Here is a 22,799-nt window from a genome sequence, read left to right as displayed (position 1 = left end):
TCAATGGGTCAATGACAAACCTGTAACTCCTCAAGGAGATGGTGAATACCTAAACACCAAAGAGAAAGTTTAGAATTTTCTAAATAGCCGAAGCCCTAGCAAAAAAATGTTGCATGAAACTTGAGAAAAACAAGGCACCGTATACATTATATCCATGTCATAAAACTATGAGCTAACAAGGCACTGTATACATTATATCCATGTCATAAAACTATGAGCTAACAAGGCACCGTATACATTATATCCATGTCATAAAAGGAAAGAGAATTAAATTTACCTAAGCTAATCCTTGATGAACAAAGGGAGGAAGAGCATAGATGTGAGCATGGCACATATGTTTGTAAATGAAGATATTCCTTTCCCAAGATCCTTAACAAATCACTAAGAGACCACATGATATGGCCACTCTTATAGCATTTCTATTATCACAAATTAACATGCCAATAGGGTCGTTGTGCTACTGTGAAGCACCCTACACTGTCTGGGAAGATGTTAAGGAGTGGATAGATGGTACTCCTTCAAAACAAATAGAAAAAGGGACATACCAAGCATGATAGTTAAGGCTTGCTCCAACCAAGGAAGAGTGGTAGTGTTCATCAAGATCCTAGTGAATCAATTAGATCACTACTACAAAAGCGATGAGAGACTAATGCCATAATTCCACTCCACCATATTGGATACCAAGTGACTATGATCTTGGATGGGAAAGCGAGAGTAAGCATTATCACCAAGAAATATTAAGAAAAATGAAAAAAACTTGCATTAGAACAAACGGATCTAATAGTAAAAGAGCTAAATCGAACATCAACAAGAGACCCATGGGAGTTTTGCAAAACCTAAAGATGCAAGGCTTTAAGTTCCATAATCACACATTCGTGGGGTGATGAACTTCTTGCACCAGCCAAATTCATATGATGTTATTTTGAGTAGACGTTTCATGAGAAAAGCCAAGTTGGTGCATGATTGGGCATTAGACCACATTTATTTAAGATAAGATACCTAAGTTCTAAAGGTACCCTACATAGGGCATGTCTTAGAATGAGTGGTCAGAGAAGAAGCATATAGCTTCTTGGATGGTTTCTTGGGATATAATCGAGTTTCTATTTTGCCAACATAAGATCACATTTACATTTATCACAATGGGTGGAACATTTGCCTATAGGGTCATGTCCTTTTAAACCAACAAATGCACCTATCATGTTTGAACAATTGATCTCCATTGCATTTAAGGACTACTTGCAAAAGTGGTTACAAGTTTTGCCGAAGGAAGGTGTTTCTAAGGTGTCGATTATATCAGATATCCTTAAACCCGTTGAAATGCTAGTTATGGGTAAACCATGGATGCATCGGCCAAGAATGGCATTTCCATGAGGTCAAACTTATCCTGGAATTACCACCCCCAAAAAGTAAAAAGGATTATAAAGATCTAAGGGCCAAGTTTGTTATTATCAAAAATTTATTATATTCTATGCCAAGATTGCAAGGCCATCATATCGACTATTAATAGCCTTTGAATGGACGGAAGAATGTCAAAACCATATGATGAACTTAAGAATGCACTGACTAGTGCACCGATCTTGAGACCACCCAACTCAGACTTGATCTTTTGATGGTTTCAATTTTATAATTGTGTTGGCATAACCTAGGGAATTCAAATTGGAGTACCCCATTAGTTTTGTTTTACTAGCAATAATGTTGAAATGAACTATATCACCCAAAAAAAAAAGGATTGGCATGGTATACACTGTGAAGAAGTATTGACGTTAAGTTTTGACTAAAAACTGTATTTTCTTCGTAGGACCATTAGACTTTATTGTACTTTGTAAACAAGCCTTGCACAACAGGATGCATCACGCGATGCTCGTACTCTTGGAATTTGACTTTACGGTTAATGTAAGAAAAGGATCCCAATATGTTTTAGCAGGCCATGTGTCTCCAAGTACCAATAGTGAAACCACAATCGGCATTGATTATGGCCTTCTAGATGCTTGCTTATTCATGTTAGATTTGGAAATAAGAAATTGTGTAAAATGAATTTAATGGACAATTAGTTGTCATTTGTCTTAAGTAGATGGGAATGAGTGAAAATACAGTAGCAACAGGAGAAGGAATAAGTAGTTTGTGGTATTGTCCCAGCACAACTTTTACGGGTGATATAAGAGAGAGGAACAAGTAGGTGAAATGGATCACCTCAAGCCTTAACAATGTCTTATCTCAATAGTGTAGTTACTTATGTAGCTAGTGATGAAAGCATTTGATGAAATCTATAGAGAATCTACATCAAGAAAAAGTTGTATGAATCTATGTCTAAGTACCCACTAAACCTATCAAGAAAACTTGCACTTCTTATCTTAATTATTGTCTAAAACACCTTTAGCGAATAGCCTTTTTTGTGTAAGCATTGAGCTTCTTAAAGATGTCATGCATACTTGACCTTTTATTTTTCCTCAATGTAATTACTATGTTACAAATGGTATATAGTTTGTGAAGCCCAAGACGCTCCTTGCTTCTACTGTTAATCGAAAGAATAGTTTGCATCACACAACTTTCATGTCCCCACACTCTATTTTCTGTGTCTTAGTCAATCCATCATAGGCCACTTCTTGAACTTGATGTAATCTTATGGATCTTGGCAGGGCTCTTACAACAATCCGTTCAATAGACTTTTTGAGGTATCCTAGGCATAGTAAGCATGCATGCATCCCATAATGATAATAGTGACGACATTGATGTTAATTAAAATAGACTCTTATCACACAACTGTTTGTACTCTTAAAGCTCTCACATGCCTTCCAAGTGTCCTTAGTGATGTGTCCTGCGTCTTTAGGTGAGATTCTTATTTTTATTTTGTCCATGCCTTTTTGAGTGCTTCAGCAACTGATTTTTTGTGGGTCATATGGCAAATCTTGCACTTGTACCTTCTTTGTCCATGGCTTTTGAGTGCTTCAGTCACTGATCATCTGTTTCTACTTCGGGGAAGTTTTTAAGAGATCTGCAAGTGGTCAGAACTTTAACATAAAAACAATTTACTTTTATTATGGGAGTGAGCATGCTTGGAAAGGCCTAGAAATTGGTAGTACTGAGTTCTAAGAATAGACACGGGCGCCACAGTAATTAGTAAAATCATTTTGATTATTAGGACAACGAAAATTGTAGAATCTACGGTAACAACAGCAGTTGACAAGAACCTGCCATTGCTTCATATACACTGATTGCATCCATGATATGATTTCACAACTCCATTGCTAATACTAAAGAGTTTAGTCTCATTGCTTGTAATGTCCAAGCTCCAATTTCTCAGAGGCTGCTTATCAAAAATTTCCTCTGCTTTTGTTTTACATCATGTTTGAGCCTTGAGGGCATGGCTCTTGAAGAAAGATTCTAGATGGTGAGTGCAAATGTAGAACATCTAGATGGTGGGTGCAATGTGGAACATCTAAGAGCATTTGTAACCCATAAGAGCCAAACCTGTTCCTAAGCAATGACCATGTTCATGAACCTTTTTTTTGAGAATGCAACCCACCATTTATTTTGTGTGCCATTTGGGTGATAGGCCCGTTCCATTAGTCTGCCACTTGTTTCTTCCCTCAATTGCTTCAAGTAGCTCCTAAGTAATTCTGAAAAGCCAAGCCATACTTAATCAGATAACACACACACACATGATTATAGACGTACACATACACATAACCATCACATGCACGTAAGAAAATTCAAACATATTCACATACACATATATATACACAACCATACACATACACATACAAAACGTAGGCAAAAGTGATTGCTTAGGATATGCCATGCTAATGCATGTGCCCCCCCCCCCCCCCCCCCCCCCCCAAAAAAAAAAAAAAAGAAAAAAAGAAAAAAACTGCCTATGTTGTGATCCTTGTTGATAAAGGGGCAAAAATGGGAAGTGTGGGGCCAGGAAGAAAGAGAGCAAAAATAGCAGACAACCAGTAGAAATTAATCCAAAAGGCTTGCTGCTTTCAGCCCATTTTGGGTGGACAACTAGCAGAAATTAGTGAAAAAAAACAACCAGCAGAAATCAATCCAAAAGACTTGCTGCCAGTCCATTTCCAGTGGACAAAAGAAGGAGCACGTGGGCAACCAATGGGTTGAAGAAGACCAACAAAGAGGGTGTCCTAAGCAATTCTAAACTCAACAATTTCTGGGTTGCCCAATTGGCTGCTGTTACGCCCTGGCCAGCTCAAGGCTAGGGACGTGTGCTAACCCAAGATTAGGGTTAGGATTAACCCGTGATTAGGATTAAGGCTTAGCCAAGAGCGTGGGGACTTGGAGGGTTCACACGTGGACTAAGGACGCTAGCAAGAAGCGGTCTAGATTGGCTAAGAGCTTCTAATTAATAGAGTAGGGCTGATAAAGCTTTATAAATAAAAGCAGGCCACTTACAGCAGGGTTACTGCTATATAAGGGACCTAGGGTCAATTATTAGACATAAGAGATCAAGGAGCCATGCGGTAGCCTGGGGCTACTACAAGATCTCATGGCCATGGAACTGTCAGCAGGTGGCTACAGCTTGGTGGTATGGGACGCCAAGTTGGGGTCATCAATGGCTGGTAGGTTCACGCGACAATCTGACCCCAAGCTCGGGGGTGGTTTGAGGTACCGAACCTACAATTGGGTGGTGAGTTGCTAGCCACAATTTATCGCCGTCACACGTGTTCGACATTCAGGTCTATGGAAACCTAACTATGGTTTCTCATGTACGTCCACTACCTTGATCCACAGTGTTTCTATGTTTGAGTTTGATTATCCATGAGCACGGTCTAGTGAAGAGCCTTCACATACCTTGTCATGACACACGTTTTTTCATACTTTTTTAAAACCCCTACTGAATATAATTTATTTTTTTAGAGATCTTTGCCGAATTGTGACAAAATTTTTTGTCTTGCACGCTTTCTACATAAGTAGATAGAGCCTTTTTTAAGGGATGTGGAAAGAATACCAAGATTTACCATGAACCCCTGGTGTTATCCAGATAGTGCCTTGTGGCAGGCAATCTTGTTGGGAGTTGACATAACCCACGATACTGTGCCGAGTCAGGCTGTTGTGTGGAGATGGTCATACTCTAGGATGCCTGGGCCAAGGTTTCCGGATGGCTTATAGACAGCCAGTGGAGTTAACTGCAGAAGCCAGGGACACAGATTGGGGAGTGAGCGTGGTGGTTAGGGGTGTTTTGAATAATATCTAGATATTTGTGAGTAGTTGACCTAAGCAGCGATGTCACTAAGGCAACCTTTGTACTTATAAAAGGTACTTGTACTTCATGGAATTAATCAAGCAACTATCACATCGTTTGAGTCGTGTACTTTCACTCTCTCTCTAGCTTTTACTCTCTTTCTCCGTCAACTACTTCAGCACACCATAGCCATGGCTGTAGTCTATGAGCCTCCCCTGCCTGTGGACTGTACCAGCATTTGGTATCATAGCATACGCTTCCTGTCCTTGCTGGCTGCCATTGCTGCAGCTCTTATGCGCACACCTTGCACATCCACCCAACAGTAGCCGCTTTAACGAAGGCATAGCAGCCCGCAACACACATTCAGCCACAACACCATGACGGTGCGCCAAATCAGCTGTGCACGAGTGTTTTCATCTCATAGCAAGCAGATGGCAGTGCACAATAGCACACAAAGGCAGTCCTCAAGAAGTGACCTCAACAACAGAGCAACAGTAGCATCATCAGCAAATCAAAGTTCAATTTTAGGGTTTTTGCATTTTCAAAACCAAAGAAAATAAGGGTTTTGGGCTGTTTTTTTCAAAAATTGAAAGTACATCTATGACATTAGGCTAATTCTCTACCCTACTAAAGCTTTAAATTAAAAAATCCCCTTGAAAAACTTTTTAAGGGTTTCATGAGCTGAAATTTTATTTTTTGGGGATTTGGGCATTTTGCATCATCTTTGTAAGCAAAAGCCCCCTGTCTCCATCATTATGGATTCATATTTGTTCATTGAAAAGTGTGACGGGGACAACTTCACACCTAGCAGACCAAGTTGAAATTCACCTTGATACGTGAAGGCCTATGGCCTTACATTAACGGGGAAGAAAAGATGCCTGAAGAAGGGGAAGATGCAGCACTAAAAGCCTGGAAGCTCAAAAAAAATCAGGAAGCCTTTGGGTTGATAGCCCTAGGGTTGTCCGAAAACGTCACGTGCATCCCGCACTTGGATGCCACATGGAATGGACATCTCTGAACAGAAGGTGCAGGACCTGAGTGGAAACTGGTCCCATGTGAGCCCAGTCCGGGATGAGTCACCCAGGGTTCCACTCTAAGCGTCCAAGGTTAGGTGTGCATTGTCCTACACATGAAGTAGTGCCAGTCCGTACTGTGAGTCTCCCTATGGAATGATGTCAGGTGTTCTGAGTATTTGGTTTGCAACCAATTGCCATAGCTGTACCATCCCCTCCATAGCTGTGGCGGTAGCCACTATAGAGGCTGGTTGTTTGCTCTTTTTCGCCTGCCATTTGGTACATCCTTCTTGGCATGTCCCGTGTGGTGGCAAAAAAAACAATGGTTCTCTTTGAAGTACCGTTCCTTCTCATCTGACTGCAGGAATCCTCCCTTAAGGCCCTTCTTGAACTTTTCTTCAAGAGTCTTCTTAGGTCCATCTTGTCGCTTCTTCTCAGAGCTATTCTGGCCCTTCTTCTTTTGGTCCTTGTTGTTGTTGTTGGTGGTGGTGGGAGCCCCCTTACCTTACTGTTGGTTAGACACCTGGTTCTGCTAGTTGGTCTACATCTGCTACTGAGGTTTGGGGATGACTGGAGTGGTCTTGGGCTTGCCTCCATTGAGCATCATCTCATGATTCTGTGCAAGAGTCAAAGCCCTATCATGTCTGAAGTTCAAAATTTCGAACAAGGAACCGAATGTTTGGATCCAATCCCCGAATGAATTGCCTGAGCTTCTCCTCCTCGGACTTTCCCAACTATTGAGCTGACGTGATCCCCTTGTTGGAATAACTGAGCACAAGGGAACTGTTCTAGGTGATCTTGTAGAACTCATCTTCAATATTTGTGATGTGCTGCGGAGGTGGGAACCCGGTCTTCAAATCTGACACACAAGTTTCCCAATCATAGTCCGGTAAGCCAGTGTAAGGATCTATATGCAAATGGGACCAATGTTGCCACCAAGTGACTGCATCACCCGTGAGGCGCAGAGCCGCCAGATGGACTTTGTCTTGGGTTTTTGTGATCTTTGAAAGAGGAAAGTGGGCAACAAACTGGTGAATAAACTCAATCACAACCGAATGGTCACACTTGCCGTCGTACTTGGTGAAGTTTGGTGAGGCACGGATAACTGTTGTCGAGGCTATGGCTGGGGTTGTGGAGGACTGAGCAGGGTGGAAAGAAGTTACCATAGTCCAAAGCATCTGTTGAACTTCAATTATACAACATGGAATTTTTCCACAAAACATTTCTTTATTTATAGAAAGGTTACAATATGTACGTAGAGCATCTCGGCTCCAAAAGTCAAAATCTCCTCGGGAGATGCATAAGACGACGGTACTAGGCTATAGCCATGCCTTGATACAAACGTTCCCTTACTGCTAAGGGAGCTACTATCTTCTCCTTAGGAATAAAGCGACTAAGGAGTCTGTAGATTTGGCATGAAAGTCTAAAATTTTGAGGCGTTGAGTGATATAAAATTACACCATGTATCACTTTCACCTTCATCAAAATCATGGTCAATGAGAGATTCTGACTCAGCATCGCATGCTAGTTGCAAGAGGTGTGGACATAGTGCCCTGCAAACCACTTGTGCTGCCGTCTCTCTGCTGGGTCAGGAAAATATAGATCCTCAAGCAAGTCTTCTTGGGCCTGTTGCTCGTGGTACGCCTTCGCTTCGAGCTCCGCCCGCAATCGCTCCTCTTTGGCCTTGCGTTTGGCTTTCTCCACTAGCTGTTCGACCAGTCTTGGTTCACAGTCACACTCATCCTTTTCAGTCATCCAACGACACCATTGTTCCATTGAGGAACTTTGTTATTTAGGTGTCTCTTGCTCGGCCAAGGTTGCCTAAAATTCTACCATTTTTTTTTCCATCTGCACTCTTTCAAATTGAATCTGGAGTTACCGTATCTACTCCTTTAGCTTTTGGTTGTCTTCGTCTTATTTTTGCGGAAGCGTGACTGGTTCTTCTTCAGTGATGTCTTCGGAGCTTGATGCCATTGTGGATGGGCGAGTGGTTTTTCCCGATCTCTGCTTTACCATCAACGGATGCCCTCACCCTAGGTTGCCTGGTTGAATCACGTCCTAAACTCTGATACCAATGTAGCATGCGCTGAGCTAGGACCGTGTGAAACAACGGGGACTTTTCTTTAAACCTGAGTTTAGTGAGTTTAGCAATCCTTTAAAACAACATACATGAAACTGAAAATAGATGTAGTAGAGTCGACAACAGATGGGGTCCCGAATTACCCACTAAACCCCCCACAAGCAAGAGTATTTGCTTTATTTCTTCTTTTGGAGAACTGTAAACAAGCTGAACTCTGTCCACAAGACTGAGCGAACTGAACTGACTGACTGACTGCCTGCCAAATGCAAGGACAAAGCAACCAAACGCTGGGCAGAATTGTGCATAAGCTTTAGGCGTCTGTGAAGCTATCTTCGAGAGTAATACACCGGCCTGAGACTGAGGGAAGGTGTGCTGCAAACTCCAGAAGAGGCTTGGCTTCTTTGCCTTGGGCTGAGAGCACAAGTAGGCTGAAAGTATGCACAGGCACAGGCCTAAGCATACATGCTTGAGTGCTGATGTTGATCTCTGAATTTCTGAGTGAATATTTGGGACTGAATTTCCTCTTGCCTTTTTATATGGCCTGTTGGTGCTGGTTGGCTGCCTGTAGAGGCTGTCAGCCTGCAGGACTGCTCACGACTGCTGAAAAATGGCATTAAATGCCTTAAATGCTCAGTCGACTGGATGATATGTGTCATGGCCCTGTGAAAATGGAGCAGGACAAGTGTGGGCATGGTGGTTGCAGAGTCAGAATATTTTATGATTCACATGGGGGGTGCCTGGACAGAGTTTAAGATGTGTGGACATCCCTAGGTGTGAAGGGGGGAACTAGAAACATTAAGTTTTAATGTTTATTGGAGTTTGCCCCTAGGCCTTAGTGGCCCTAGGAACTTATTAAGTTGGGGCCCTAGGGATTAAATTGGGGAGGAGTTTTCTCTCTCTTCTCTCTCTCTCATCCCTTTTTGGGGAATCGTGTAGTAAAAGGGGAGTTTCCTTCATGCGCTTGAGAACTAGCGTGGAAAAGCTCAAGAAGGAGGAGGCGGCTGCTGAAGACCAGTTTGGTTGCTGTTTTTCTGAGTGGAACCAGCCGTACAGCACTGTACGGCCAGAACTGGGCACACTCTCTCTCTCTCTCTTTCTCCTCTGTTGCTGGCGGCGCACAGAACTGCTGCTGGTTTGGCTGCGCAGAAGACCAGTACAGGCTGTGCAGTGTGTTTTTCAGCAAGTACTGAAACCGGCCTCTGATAGAAAACCAGAGTGCGGTAGGAGCAATCACCCGTCCACTTGTAGTCTAGATGAGAAACCAAACACAGATTGGGGCTAGAGTGCCCAAATCTGAAAACACAGCGACACCTGTTGGACCCAAAGCTTGGCGCCCCTTGCGGTATTTCTTTATTCAATTAAAATAATATGTATGGCTGAGTACAACACAAAGACCAGCCAAGAGTTTACACCTGTAAGTCCAATCTGACTGCCCACAAATCCTTCTCAGCACAGAGGATCTATGCACACAGATCTGTGTCCTCAAGCAACACACTGTGCCTCCCTCTGATCAGCCAAGATCACAAAGCAGGCCAGCCATGGGCATACATCTGGCATATCTCAAGAGCATGATACATCTTCTCAGCTCAAACATACATGTGCTGTTCAATCTCTGTCTTAATCCCTTGTCAATCTGCCAAACTCCTCCTCTCACAAGGAGCCAGATAACACATACCTGCAGCAGACATCAAGCAGTAGAAAGAGAGATGGATGAACAGAAACAGAGCTTACCAAGTTCAGCTCGTGAAACAACACTGGAGGAAGCAACAGCACCAATCTGTGCCTGCAGGCACTTGAATCCACAACCCTGCTTCACACGTGTGCTTGCACTTGCCTGAATCCTCCTCCTGATGCTCACTCCTATGCTGTCCTTGAAAAGTATGTTGGGTGTTGGACTCACACACTCACACACACAAACCTGCACATTAGGGTTAGGTGCAGGGTAGAGAAGCTCACACAGAGAAATGAGAGAGAGAGAGAGAGAGAGAGAGCCAAAAGTGTGGTATCCACAAAATGCAAGTCAACCCTTGCATGTGTGCCACATCCATATAATATAGAACTACAAAATATTATGTGTGTCCTTTCACACTTGATGTCCAAAGGGAAAAACCACATGGGAAAAAGTGCCCTTGGTTAAGCCCTGTTCACACATAGCACTACTATAAGTGAGCATATGCCTACAAATCCCCCCTGTAGTGGAAGTGTGAACCTGTACAAGGTAGCAGATCACTCTCTGTATGAGAGTAAGCCCAAAGCTTTGCGGAAAGCTTCAAACTTTTCTCGAGGTAAAGCCTTTGTGAATAGATCTGCAACATTATCCTGTGTAGGGCAATAAGATAAACTGATCTCCCCTGCATGTAGCCTCTCTCTGACATAGTGATAATGAATTTCTATGTGCTTGGTACGTGCATGAAATACTGGATTTCGTGCCACGGCCATAGCACTCTGGCTATCAGTGAGAATGGTGGTGGGTGTCTGCTGACACTCACGAAGATCAGCCAATAGTCTCCTCAACCATACACAATCTACTGTAGCTGTAAAGACTGCCCTGTACTCAGCCTCACAAGTAGATGTAGCAACAGTGGGTTGCTTTTTACTCAACCAAGATATGCATGAGCTGCCAAGAAAAGAACAATTCCCACTGGTGGATTGCCTGGTATCGTAATCACCAGCCCAATCTGAATCACTGTATGCATAAAGCTGCAAGCTGCCCCCCCTGGGATAGAACAAACCAAGATCCAGGGTACCCTTAAGATATCGAAAAATGCGTTTGACTGCTTGCCAATGCTTTGTGCCTGGGCTGTGCATGAATTTGCTCAACAAAGACACCCCAAAAGATATGTCTGGCCTCGTGTTACACAAGTAAATGAGGCATCCCACTGCCTGGCTATAAAGGCCGGCCTCAAAAGGCTCTCCAATATCATGCATAGTAAGCCGTGCACCTGGTTCTACCGGAGTAGAAATGGGCTTACATTCATCCATGTGAAACCTTTTTAGCAAACTTTTTATGTACTTAGTTTGCTGCATAACAATGCCATCATCTGTATGCATAAACTGTTTGCCGAGATAGTAGTGTAAAGGCCCCAAATCTGACATATCAAATTCAGCTTTCAAATCAGCTTTGAAATCTGAAATTTGTGCTTTGCTTGTATGTCATCTACATACAAGATGACTATGAGAATATCGGCATCGGTTTTCTTCACATACAATGTGCTTTCAGCTGAACTATTCTCAAAACCTTGGCTGGTTAGATGAGCATGTATCTTATCATACCAAGCTCTTGGAGCTTGTTTTAACCCATACAATGCTTTGTGCAACCTGCATACTTTATGTTCCTCACCAGGAACTACAAAACCAATGGGCTGATTTACATATACTTCCTCCTGTAAATCCCCATTCAAGAATGCAGTTTTGATATCCAATTGATGCACTTTCCATCCTTTATGGGCAGCCAATGCAATCACAGATCTTATTGTGGTCATTCTCGAAGTAGGAGCAAAAGTCTCTTCATAATCTATTCCCTTTTTCTGGGAGTAGCCTTTAGCCACAAGTCTTGCTTTGTACCTGTCAATAGTACCATCAGACTTTCTTTTGACTTTGTACACCCACTTTGTGCCAATTACATGCTTGCCTTTAGGCAATTCCACAAGATCCCATGTATTATTCTTCATGATAGAAGAAATTTCAGCTTGCATAGCTTGCAACCAATGCTCATTCTCATGTGCTTCTTCATAAGAAGAAGGCTCTTCTGAATCAAAGAGACCACCCATTGCAAATGCAGACTCCTCACGATGTACATTCAAGGCATGGCTGGAACTAGCCCTTGTTCTACCTGTGAGTGGAGCTGCAAGTTTGCTTTCTTGCAAAGTTTTCAGCAACCATCTTGGCACTGACTTGGCTGTGTCTATGGCTGTTTGCTCTTCCCTGACAAGATCTTCCACTTCTTCCACAGAAGGGGGCTGAATGGCTGGCTGGTCCACATGTTCTACATGTGGATTTTCTTGTGTAGGGGCTGGCTGATCTGAATTCCCCCTAATTGCAATGGGTAAAAGTCCATCAAACATGTCCTGTATGCCTGTATCATTGCTTTTATACAAGCTGACCATGGGCTGTTCTGAATTTTCAGCAAATACAACATCTCTACTCACAAAAATCCTTCGTGTAGTTGGATTATAAAGACGGTATCCTTTGCTTTCATTGCTGTAGCCCACAAAAATGCATTTAATTGCTTTGTCATCAAGCTTTGTTCGGAGTTGTTCTGGCACATGTGCATATGCCAAACACCCAAATGTACGCATATAATCCACTGTTGGCTTTCGGCTATACCAAGCCTCAAATGGTGTTATGGTTTTCAAAGCTTTTGTTGGACACCTGTTCAACACATGAGTTGCACACATTATAGCTTCCATCCACAATTTGTGAGGCAACTTTTGTGCTTTCACCATGCATCTTGCCATCTCCATGAGAGATCTATTTTTCCTCTCAGCTACACCATTCTGTTGCGGTGTATAAGGCACAGTACATTGGTGTTTGATGCCCTTTTGAAGCATATAATCCTTGAATGCATTTGACATGTATTCTCCACCTCTATCTGAGCGGAGTGTTTGGACTTTACATGTACACATATTTTCAGCCATTGCTACAAAGTGTCGAAAGCATGTAAACACATCTTCTTTTGCTTTCAAAGGGTAAGCCCAAGCAAACCTGGAGTAGTCATCAATGAATGTGACGAAGTAAAGATGCCCCCCTATGGATGGTGTCCGCATTGGACCACATACATCACTATGTATGAGCTGTAATTTATTTTCAGCTCTAACAGCTCCATCTTTGGGGAATGGTTTTCGTTGCATCTTTCCCAAAATACACCCCTCACATACATGTCTTGGCGGAGACTCAAGAGGCGGCATATTATCAACCATATGATGCTTTTGCAAAAGCATCAAACTCTGAAAATTTACATGCCCAAAACGAGCATGCCATAGCTCTGCATCATGCATAGCAGGAGTGTGGGCAGCCACTGTATTTGCATCATAAGTGCGCTTGTTATAGCTGTCCAGCTTATACAAGCCTTTGTATCGTGTTCCAGAAGTGACTATTTCATAACCCTTTGATGGGTCTTTTACCAAACACTTTCCATCTTCAAATTCAACCTTTAAACCTTGGTCGTTTATGGCTGAGACGGAGAGCAGATTTTTCTTTATCCCTGGAACATACAATACATTTTTCATACATATATTGGCACCATTGGCTGCAATAAGTATGACATTACCAATTCCCTTTACTGGATATGTGGTATGATCTGCACATGATACAGTGCGGCCATTTGAAGCATAAACCAAGTGCTGAAATACATCTTTGCATGAAGTGATGTGGCTCGAAGCACCACTATCAAAATACCATGATGCAATCTGTCTGTCAGATGCAATACAAGACATATCAGTGTCTGAAGCACCTGGTGTGTCACTAGTGCATGTGACCAAAAAAGTGTACTCTTCCTGGATTACATTAGCTGATTGCTTTGCTTTGTCATCCGAAGAGTCTGCTACTGCATTGCCTGCTTCTTTCTTTTTCTCTTTTGCAATCCTTTTCCTACATTCACTGATGTAGTGTCCAGGCTTATGGCAGTAGTGACATTTGCCCTTCTTTTTGGGCTTGTTTGCATCCCCTTTGTCAGACTTTTCACCACTAGAAGAGGGCTGTCCATGACCAGCCTTGCTAGACTGTTGTCCCCCATGCTTAAAGCTCTTTGCTTTACCCTTATCCTTGGCTGTAAATGCCTTTTCTCCACCACGGTTGCTCGATATGTTTGCTCTTGTTTGCTCTTCCTGCAAGAGTAAACCCACGAGCTCTTCAAAAGTGACGGGATCACCACCTCCTCTCATCGAGAGGTTGAGAGAGGTATGAAAGCCCAAGTAGGAAGGCGGTAAAGAATGAAGAGTGTTGGTGACCATCTGTCTGTCCGGGATAACCTCATCAATGTTGAGCAATTGTTCCTACAAATCTTTCACTTTGGTGAGATGATCTGCCATAGAGTCACCCTCATCCATAGAAAGAAGATCCAATTGCCTCTTCAAGTAGGCAACTCTTGCCTCGTTGCGTACCTGATACATTGCTTCCAATGTGTCCCATGCAAGCTTCGATGTCTTGCACGAACGAATGTGCGGAATAATAGTCCTTTTCACTGAAAGGGCTATCAATGACATGGCCTGTGCATCTCTAGAGTCCCATCTCTTCTGCTCTTGTGTGGGAGCAGGATCTACATCAGGAGCTCTTTGAGCACCTCCCCTTTGAGGCGTGGCTGGCTGAATGGTATGTGGGCGTGTGTCATCACACCACACGATGCCCCAAAGCCCTTTGGCTACCAGCAAATTACGGATCATAAAACTCCAGAGGGAGTAGTTAGATCCATCCAGCTTGTCCTCCTGGGTGAGCACACCAAATACATCCGTAGCATTTTGTGCCATGTCAACAAAATATAACTGCAAGCAAACCAAGCACCAATGTGCACTGCCAGGCAACCAAATGTCCTGCGCAAATGTATGCCTGCAAACCAAAGCAAGTGTAAACCTGCACCAAATTGTCCAATTACACTTAATGTGTATACATACGCGACAAATCGCAGCTGTAATGCCCAATTACATGCTCCAATCAGAAAATCCCCAATTTTTATGCACTCCAATCGCTTCAATGTGCATCTAATTTGCCAATTTCCTCAAAAGCCCCAAATTTCTGCAAATGTATGAGCTTCAATTTTCCAATTTTGACCTCAATTTTGAAAACCCCCAAATTTCTGCAAATTAGAGAGGTTCAATTTGCTGATTTTGACCTCAATTTCAAAAACCCCCAAATTTCATCTGCAATTTTCTTTTCAATCTGATTGCACAGTATTTGTTGTCTGCAAAATCGCCATATGACCTGCCCTGCAATGGCTGCAGATTTTGTATTTGACTTAGAAATTTTTACAGAAAAATACCTTCAGGCAAGGTGTCGTTGCAGGTGGCCAGTTGTTGCAGGTGGAGACGTTGGAGGGAGTCAAATGTTGTACGTTGCAGAGGACTGATGAGAGCAAACGTCTGACCAACCAGAGCGGGCGTGTGCTGGGTAGTCGAGCAGGCGGAATGTTGGGGAGCTGACGGGTGCTGTCTAGCGAAGAGGTAGGCGGACAAGCGGGAGACCTGCACTGGAGTCGCTAGTGAACGCGAATGGCCTGTAACGGGTGACGGTGAGGTGAGGACGGCAGGTATCGGGCGAGCAGCACGGCGGTGGAGTCGCTTGTCGAGCAGGCGGGACAAAGGCGATGGACGAGTCAGGCGCAGGCTCCCGGTGCTTGTGCTAGGTTGGACCAGCTGGGACGGAGCAGACGGAGGCGCAGGGAGGGCGGACGTGCTGGCTCGAACGGAGCAGGATGACGTGGGCGCCGTGGGTAACGGAACAGACGGACGGACCCCTTGGACGGAACACTGCGCTGGAGTAGCGCCGGCGGAACAGGACAGCAGCGCCGGAACGGAACGGAACGGTGGTAAGCGTCGGCCGTTCTGGGCAGCCGCTGGGGCGCTGACGGAAGAACCACGGGCGTCGACGGAAGAACCGTGGTTGCAGGTGGCGGCGCCGCCCGCGAGCTGGGCGGTGGTGGTGGGCTCCCCACTAGTGCCGCCCGTATTTGGCGGACGGAAACCTTTGACGGACGGCGACGGAAAAACACAGCGTCGACGGAATTTTGCAGTTTTTTCTGCAGTTTCTGCACAGCCACCACTCCAGGGCCAGCTCCCAGCTCTGATACCAAATGTTGGGTGTTGGACTCACACACTCACACACACAAACCTGCACATTAGGGTTAGGTGCAGGGTAGAGAAGCTCACACACAGAAATGAGAGAGAGAGAGAGAGAGAGAGAGAGAGAGAGAGAGAGAGAGAGCCAAAAGTGTGGTATCCACAAAATGCAAGTCAACCCTTGCATGTGTGCCACATCCATATAATATAGAACTACAAAATATTATATGTGTCCTTTCACACTTGATGTCCAAGGGGAAAAACCACATGGGAAAAAGTGCCCTTGGTTAAGCCCTGTTCACACATAGCACTACTATAAGTGAGCATATGCCTACAAAGTACAGATCTGAAAATCAGCACAGTACCCGTCTGTACCGCCTCGGGATACGTGACAGGAGTTGTACTTGCACAAACAGCCTGCTGTCCACTTCTGTACCTGCCTGAATTTGAGAAAACAAGCCTGTCCAGCACCTGTCCAGCACCTGTTAACACCTCTGCAGCAATTGTACTTTCTGTACCTTGCTGCCCGTACACTGTACGGCAGCTGTACAAGGTGTACTTGCTGAAAAACACACTGCACAGCCTGTACTGGTCTTCTGCGCAGCCAAACCAGCAGCAGTTCTGTGCGCCGCCAGCAACAGAGGAGAAAGAGAGAGAGAGAGAGAGTGTGCCCAGTTCTGGCCGTACAGTGCTGTACGGCTGATTCTACTCAGAAAAACAGCTACAGCACACAGCAAATCAGTCGCCTTCTCCTTTCTCTTGAGCTTTTCCACGATGGTATTCAAGCGCATGAGGGCTTCTCCACTTTTGCTACACGACTCCCCAAAAAGGGAAGAGAGAGAGAGAAGAGAGAGAAAACTCCTCCCCAATTTAATCCCTAGGGCCCCAACTTTAATAAGTTCCTAGGGCCACTAAGGCCTAGGGGCAAACTCCAATAAACATTAAAACTTAATGTTTCTAGTTCCCCCCTTCACACCTAGGGATGTCCACACATCTTAAACTCTGTCCGGGCACCCCCCATGTGAATCATAAAATATTCTGACTCTGCAACCACCATGCCCACACTTGTCCTGCTCCATTTTCACAGGGCCATGACATACCCCCCTCTTGAAAGATGGCAAGCGTCCTCGATTGCATTCTGGTGATGCATCAAAATATCCAAAGTGAAATATACAATATGGCAAGATCAGCGTCCCAATCTCTCTGAGCCATACACATGTATCAACATTCACTGCAAACCAATGGCATAGTAATAGTCCAAGTTGTATACCACTGTGAACCATACATATCCACAAAAATCTCCATGTGACTAGTACACATATATCATAGAAGTCCCATAAACAGATGTACTGTCAGCCTCAGTACCTTCGGATGAGATAAAATCTGCACCAAGCGACCTCTAGATGTCATCTGAGCCTGTCTGTATCAAGGGAGTGGAGGTGCTACCCCCCTCTTGAGCATCAGGTAATGCTCCAGACCCATGCTCTGCTGAACCTGAATGAGCCACAATAAGAGTCGGCTCTAACTCAAAGGCATCGAGATAAAGCTGCAAAACCTGAGGTGAATCTGTTAAGTCACCTTCCTCCATCCACTTCGCATCCATCGGTGAATAGTTCTTGAACTTCACAAGATAGCGACGGGAAACTTTACCTCGTACCTTCCTTTCTTTATGTGCCAGTATCTGCTCTGGAATCAGAACCTCATCAAGTTCCTCAACTTCTGGCTGAGCCTCATCTGATACATCCTCAGGCACATCCCCACGGAAAGGTCTAAGAAGACTCACGTGAAAAGCATTGTGAATCCTCCAGTGATCTGGTAACTTCAAACGATAGGTTACCTCACCAATCTTTTCCAAAACCTGAAAAGGCCCATAATATCGCATGCTCAACTTAGGGAATAAGCGCTCTTTACCCTTCATCTTCTTGAGTCTAGCCTTTTCAAAGCGCAAAAGAACCCAATCACCCAATGCAAACTGTAAATCACGTCTGTGACGGTCTGCGGCTTTCTTTTGCTTCTGCTGAGTTTTCTGGAGGGCCAACTTAACTCTCCGATAAGCTTCATCCAAGCTCTCCACATACTGATCAGCCTCAAAAATCTTATCCTTTGTATGCAAAATGGGTGGTACCTTCTTCCCTCCTTCTACAATCTCAAAAGGCGCCTTGCCTGTCGAGCTATGTACAGTGTTGTTATATGCAAACTCCACCAAAGGAAGATACTTTTCCCATTGTTGCTTGTGCTCTGCCACATAACACTTGAGAAGATCCAACACTGTAGAGTTAGCCTCTTCTGACTGACCATCTGTCTGTGGATGAAATGACGATGAAAACTTGAGAGTTGTACCCATGTTGTCAAACAACCCTCTCCAAAACAAACTCGTCATCCGTGGATCACGGTCACTAATGATAGACGTAGGCAAGCCATGATACTTGAAGATGTTCGCCATGAACAACTTCACCATATGATCCACTTTAATTGTCTTCCTCACGGGAATGAAATGTGCCTGCTTACTGAACCTGCATATGATAGTCCAGATGCCATCATTTCCCGTTTGTGTCCGTGGAAGATCAAATACAAAATCCATGGCAATGCTCTCCCAAGGTCTATCCGGAATAGGTAAAGGCTGTAATAACCCTGGTGTCTTCTGACGGTCAAACTTTACCTTCTGACATACGATGCATTGCCTCACAAAGGCATCAACATCTTTTCTCAAGGTTGGCCAATAAAAGAAAGTCTCCACTGCTTTGACCGTGGCGTCAATACCTCTATGACCTGCATACGGTGGAGCATGACTTTCAATTATGACCTTGAGTCGCAATGGCCTGGTAACACACAGTCTGCCATGCATCAATAAAAACCCATCTCTGAGAGTGTAATGCTCATGCCGCTGACCCTCAGACATCTGATCATACAACCTTTCAAAATCCTCATCATGGGCATACTGCTCTTTCATTTCATCAAGCTCATGATGATAAGCAAGTGAAACTGCAGAGACCTGTGGCTTGCGTGACAAAGCATCTGCTACTACATTCTTTTTGCCTTCCACATGCACAATCTGGAAGTGAAACATTGACAAAAAGTTTGCCCAACGCATATGCTTCTCTGAAAGCTTAGTCTGCGTGAGGAAATATCGCAAGGTCTGATGATCTGTCTGTACAGTGAAATCAGCCCCAAGCAAGTAGTGTTTCCATGTAGAAAGAGCGTGAATTACAGCCAACATCTCTTTCTCATACACCTGTAAATGCTTCTCCGCATCTTGCAAAACTCTACTCTCATAGGCTATCACATGTCCCTCTTGCATGAGAACTGCACCAATGCTACTTCCACATGCATCACACTGGACAACAAAAGCCTTTCGGAGGTCCGGTAACACCAATACTGGGTCCGAAGTAAGCTTTTCTTTGAGCTTTTTGAATGCTGTAATTTCCCGATCAGCCCATCTAAACGGAGTTGCTTTCTTCGTTAAAGCATGCAGAGGCGAAGCAATTTCAGCAAAGTGCCGTATGTAACGCCTGTAATAGGAACACAATCCTAAGAAGCTGCGTACATCATGCACGGTCCTCAAAGCTGGCCAATTAAGTATTGCTTCCACCTTTTCTGGATCCATACGGACTCCATGACCAGACACAATATGCCCCAAGAAATGTATCTCCTGCAAAAAGAACTCACTCTTCTTGCCATTAACCACCAATCTATGGTTTCTGAGTTCTGCAAACACAATGGCCAAATGCCTTCTATGCTCTTCCTCAGTTCGTGAATGCACAATCATATCATCAAAGAATGTGCCCACAAACTCTCTATGAGGCCTGAAAATCCTGTCCATCATTCTATTAAATGTGGCAGGTGCATTTGTTAAACCAAAGGGCATAACCAAGAACTCATACAACCCAAACGTGGTTCGGAATGCTGTCTTATGCACATCCTCGGGTCTAATGCGTATCTGATGATACCCGCTTTTCAAGTCAATACGACTAAAAACTGTGGAGCCCTGTAAGCGGTCCAAGATGTCATCGATCCTCGGTACGGGGAATCGATTCTTGATGGTATTCTTATTCAGCGCCCTGTAATCTATACACATGCGCCAAGAACCATCCTTCTTCTGCACTAAGAGCACAGGTGAGCAAAAGGGTGATGAGCTAGGCTGAATCAACCCCTTATTCAATAGCTCCTGCACCTGACTCATAATCTCTTCTTGTTGGGCTGCACTAACACGGTACGGCGGTCTATTCGGTGGAGTACTACCAGGAATCAGATCTATGGCATGATCTTCTGGCCTCTCAGGAGGTAATTCTCCTGGCAATGACTCGGAAAAACAGTCTTGAAACTCACTTAAGAAATCAGCCCTGTCCTTATCTAACATTGACAAATTAGACTTAGACTCATCATCCTGTGCATCCTTTACATAAATCAAGTACGTGGAAAGATGCTTTTTCATTACTGATGAAATCGCCGAAGCGGATACAATAGGAACAGATTCCCCTTTGAGTTTTACATCCAATACATGCTCTTTCCCTCTATGAGTCAGAGTAATTTTCCTATTGTAAGTATCCACCATCGCATGTACCCTGTGGCACCATGGCATCCCCAACAAAACATCACAGCCATCCAAAGGCATGATGAAGAACTCCTCGCTGTCCACATAACCCTGCAAATGAAGCCGAAGCTTCCCAATGATAGGAGTAACGGGTTCTGCATACCCTGGACAAGCCATATTAGCCTCATGTAACGGCCCCATCTCCTCTGCGCGAATCCCCAATCGGCCAGCCAAATCTGGTGAAATGAAGTTGGCTCTAGCACCTGTATCAAAGAAGATCAAGGCATTCTGATCTCTCACTTTGCCCCATGCCCTGCACAACTCTGTAGCTTCACCACTTAGCTGCTCCCCCACAAGATCAGGAACTAAGCCTGCAGAAGGCTTTGGTTTCTTTGGCTTGGGCTCTCCTTTATTGTCAGGGTCGTTCTTTTGGGACAATTGAATGACATATGCCCCTCTTCAGTACAGTAAAAACACTTTTGAGCATCTCTCAAAGCCCGTCTTTCCTCAGAAGTCCTCTTGGGCATTGGCAACTTCTTATACTTTGTCTCTAAAAACCCTTTAGCATCACGAGAAGCATGCCCAAATTTTTCAGCTTTCTTGCCCAACTTCTTACTGCCTTTAAATCCAGATGAACCACCTGTGAGTAACGCATTAGCTGTCATAGCATTTTCAATCATCTGTGACATGTTCGTTACTCTTGTCTTTATACAGTAATCTCGTACCTCCTTGGGCAGCACACAACAATACTTCTCAACCTGCTCAGATAATGGCACGGCACGATAAGAAGTCACTGGGAGTAGAGCTTCCCAAAACTTCTTGTTATAATCCTCCAAACTATCACACTTTGAAGCATCCAGCTTGTGCCATGCGGTCATAACATCCACCTCAAATGTAGATGTGAGCCATACGAAAGAGAAAACCTGTTTGAATTGGACCCATGTAGTGGGTGCTATGCCCTGCAAAAGAAGAGTAGACCACCACTGCAAAGCATTGCCCTTGAGAAAAGTGGCAGCTTTCCTCACCTTTGAGGACTCTGTGTAATTCCCACCAGAAAAAGCAGCATCAAACTGCTGTAAAAAGGTAAGTGCCTTCAATTTATCCTTGGCCCCACTGAAAGTGTCAAACTTCACTGCAGCTCCCCCTTCCTTGTAATCCTTCGCCTTTCCCATAGGCGTTAGATTATCATATGGAAGTGGTTTTGTAAGATTGCTGCCCCCAACATTCATACCCATCATTGGGTCAACATTTCCCATTCCCATGCCAGGCATACCATACATTCCAGCCATGTTTCCATACATTCCACTATGCATACCTGGCTGCATGCCACCAAACATATTGCCTTGCATCCCAGGTTGCATGCCTGCAAACACATTTCCTTGCATACCGGACTGCATACCACCATACATATTCCCTTGCATGCCAGGCTGAAAATTGGCTCCAAAAGGCCCATACATACCCATGCCTCCCTGAGGATAACCCCCAGTCATGGATTGGAACACCGAGCCACCACCAAAATACCCTGGATGCATGTTCTGCTGAGGAATAGGTGGCTGTCCATAGAAGGAACTCTGTGGGTTAGCACCAAAAGCATGCTGCATATTCGGAAACTGGGCAGGAGATGGATCCTGTGGAGTGGTACCACTATGACCTTGAGAAAGATTCTTTGAACGAACCTTCTTCTTCTTTTTCTGGGGCTCTGTGCGGGGCTCTGAGCGAGATCTCAAAAATTCAGCAAATCTCTCACTCTGTGTGAGCTGCATAAAAGTATCCATAACACTAGCCAAGCGATCTTTGAACCGAGCATCATCATCCTCTTTACCATGCACATCTTCTGGCTGTGTTACATCCTCATAAGGCTCAACATCTGCAGCCTGTTCTCCTGCAAAAATATCCTCAGATACATCTCTTTCAAGAGAAGACTCTTGCTCTTCTTCTTCTTGATAGAAGTACTCTTCCTCTGTATCAGACATGGTTGCTGAATTTTCAGCGATGGCTTTCTCCAAAGCAACCACGAGCTCACCCCCTTCAAAAAGTTGATGATTGGTCCCGGCAACGGAACCTTGAAACCGGCCTTTGATAGAAAACCAGAGTGCGGTAGGAGCAATCACCCGTCCACTTGTAGTCTAGATGAGAAACCAAACACAGATTGGGGCTAGAGTGCCCAAATCTGAAAACACAGCGACACCTGTTGGACCCAAAGCTT

General features: G+C 44.3%; 1 protein-coding gene across 1 annotated transcript in view; it reads right to left on the bottom strand.

The window, feature by feature from the left end:
* Nucleotides 1-3,111: 3,111 nt before the first annotated feature.
* The window catches only part of LOC147619590 (actin-related protein 2/3 complex subunit 3-like), a 114,248-nt gene continuing 94,560 nt past the window's right edge, over nucleotides 3,112-22,799 (bottom strand). Inside the window, exon 5 of the mRNA XM_086773258.1 lies at nucleotides 3,112-3,617. Coding sequence (XP_086629384.1) covers nucleotides 3,475-3,617 — 143 coding nt within the window. The 3' untranslated portion in view covers nucleotides 3,112-3,474. The remainder of the gene's footprint in view (nucleotides 3,618-22,799) is intronic.

This window comes from Cibotium barometz, chromosome 33, assembly GCF_041138505.1.
Source record: "Cibotium barometz isolate CiBa-2024 chromosome 33, ASM4113850v1, whole genome shotgun sequence".
Lineage (NCBI taxonomy): Eukaryota > Viridiplantae > Streptophyta > Polypodiopsida > Cyatheales > Cibotiaceae > Cibotium > Cibotium barometz.
The sequence above is the reverse complement of the archived record's forward strand: the minus strand, read 5'-3'. Positions and strand labels throughout refer to the sequence as shown.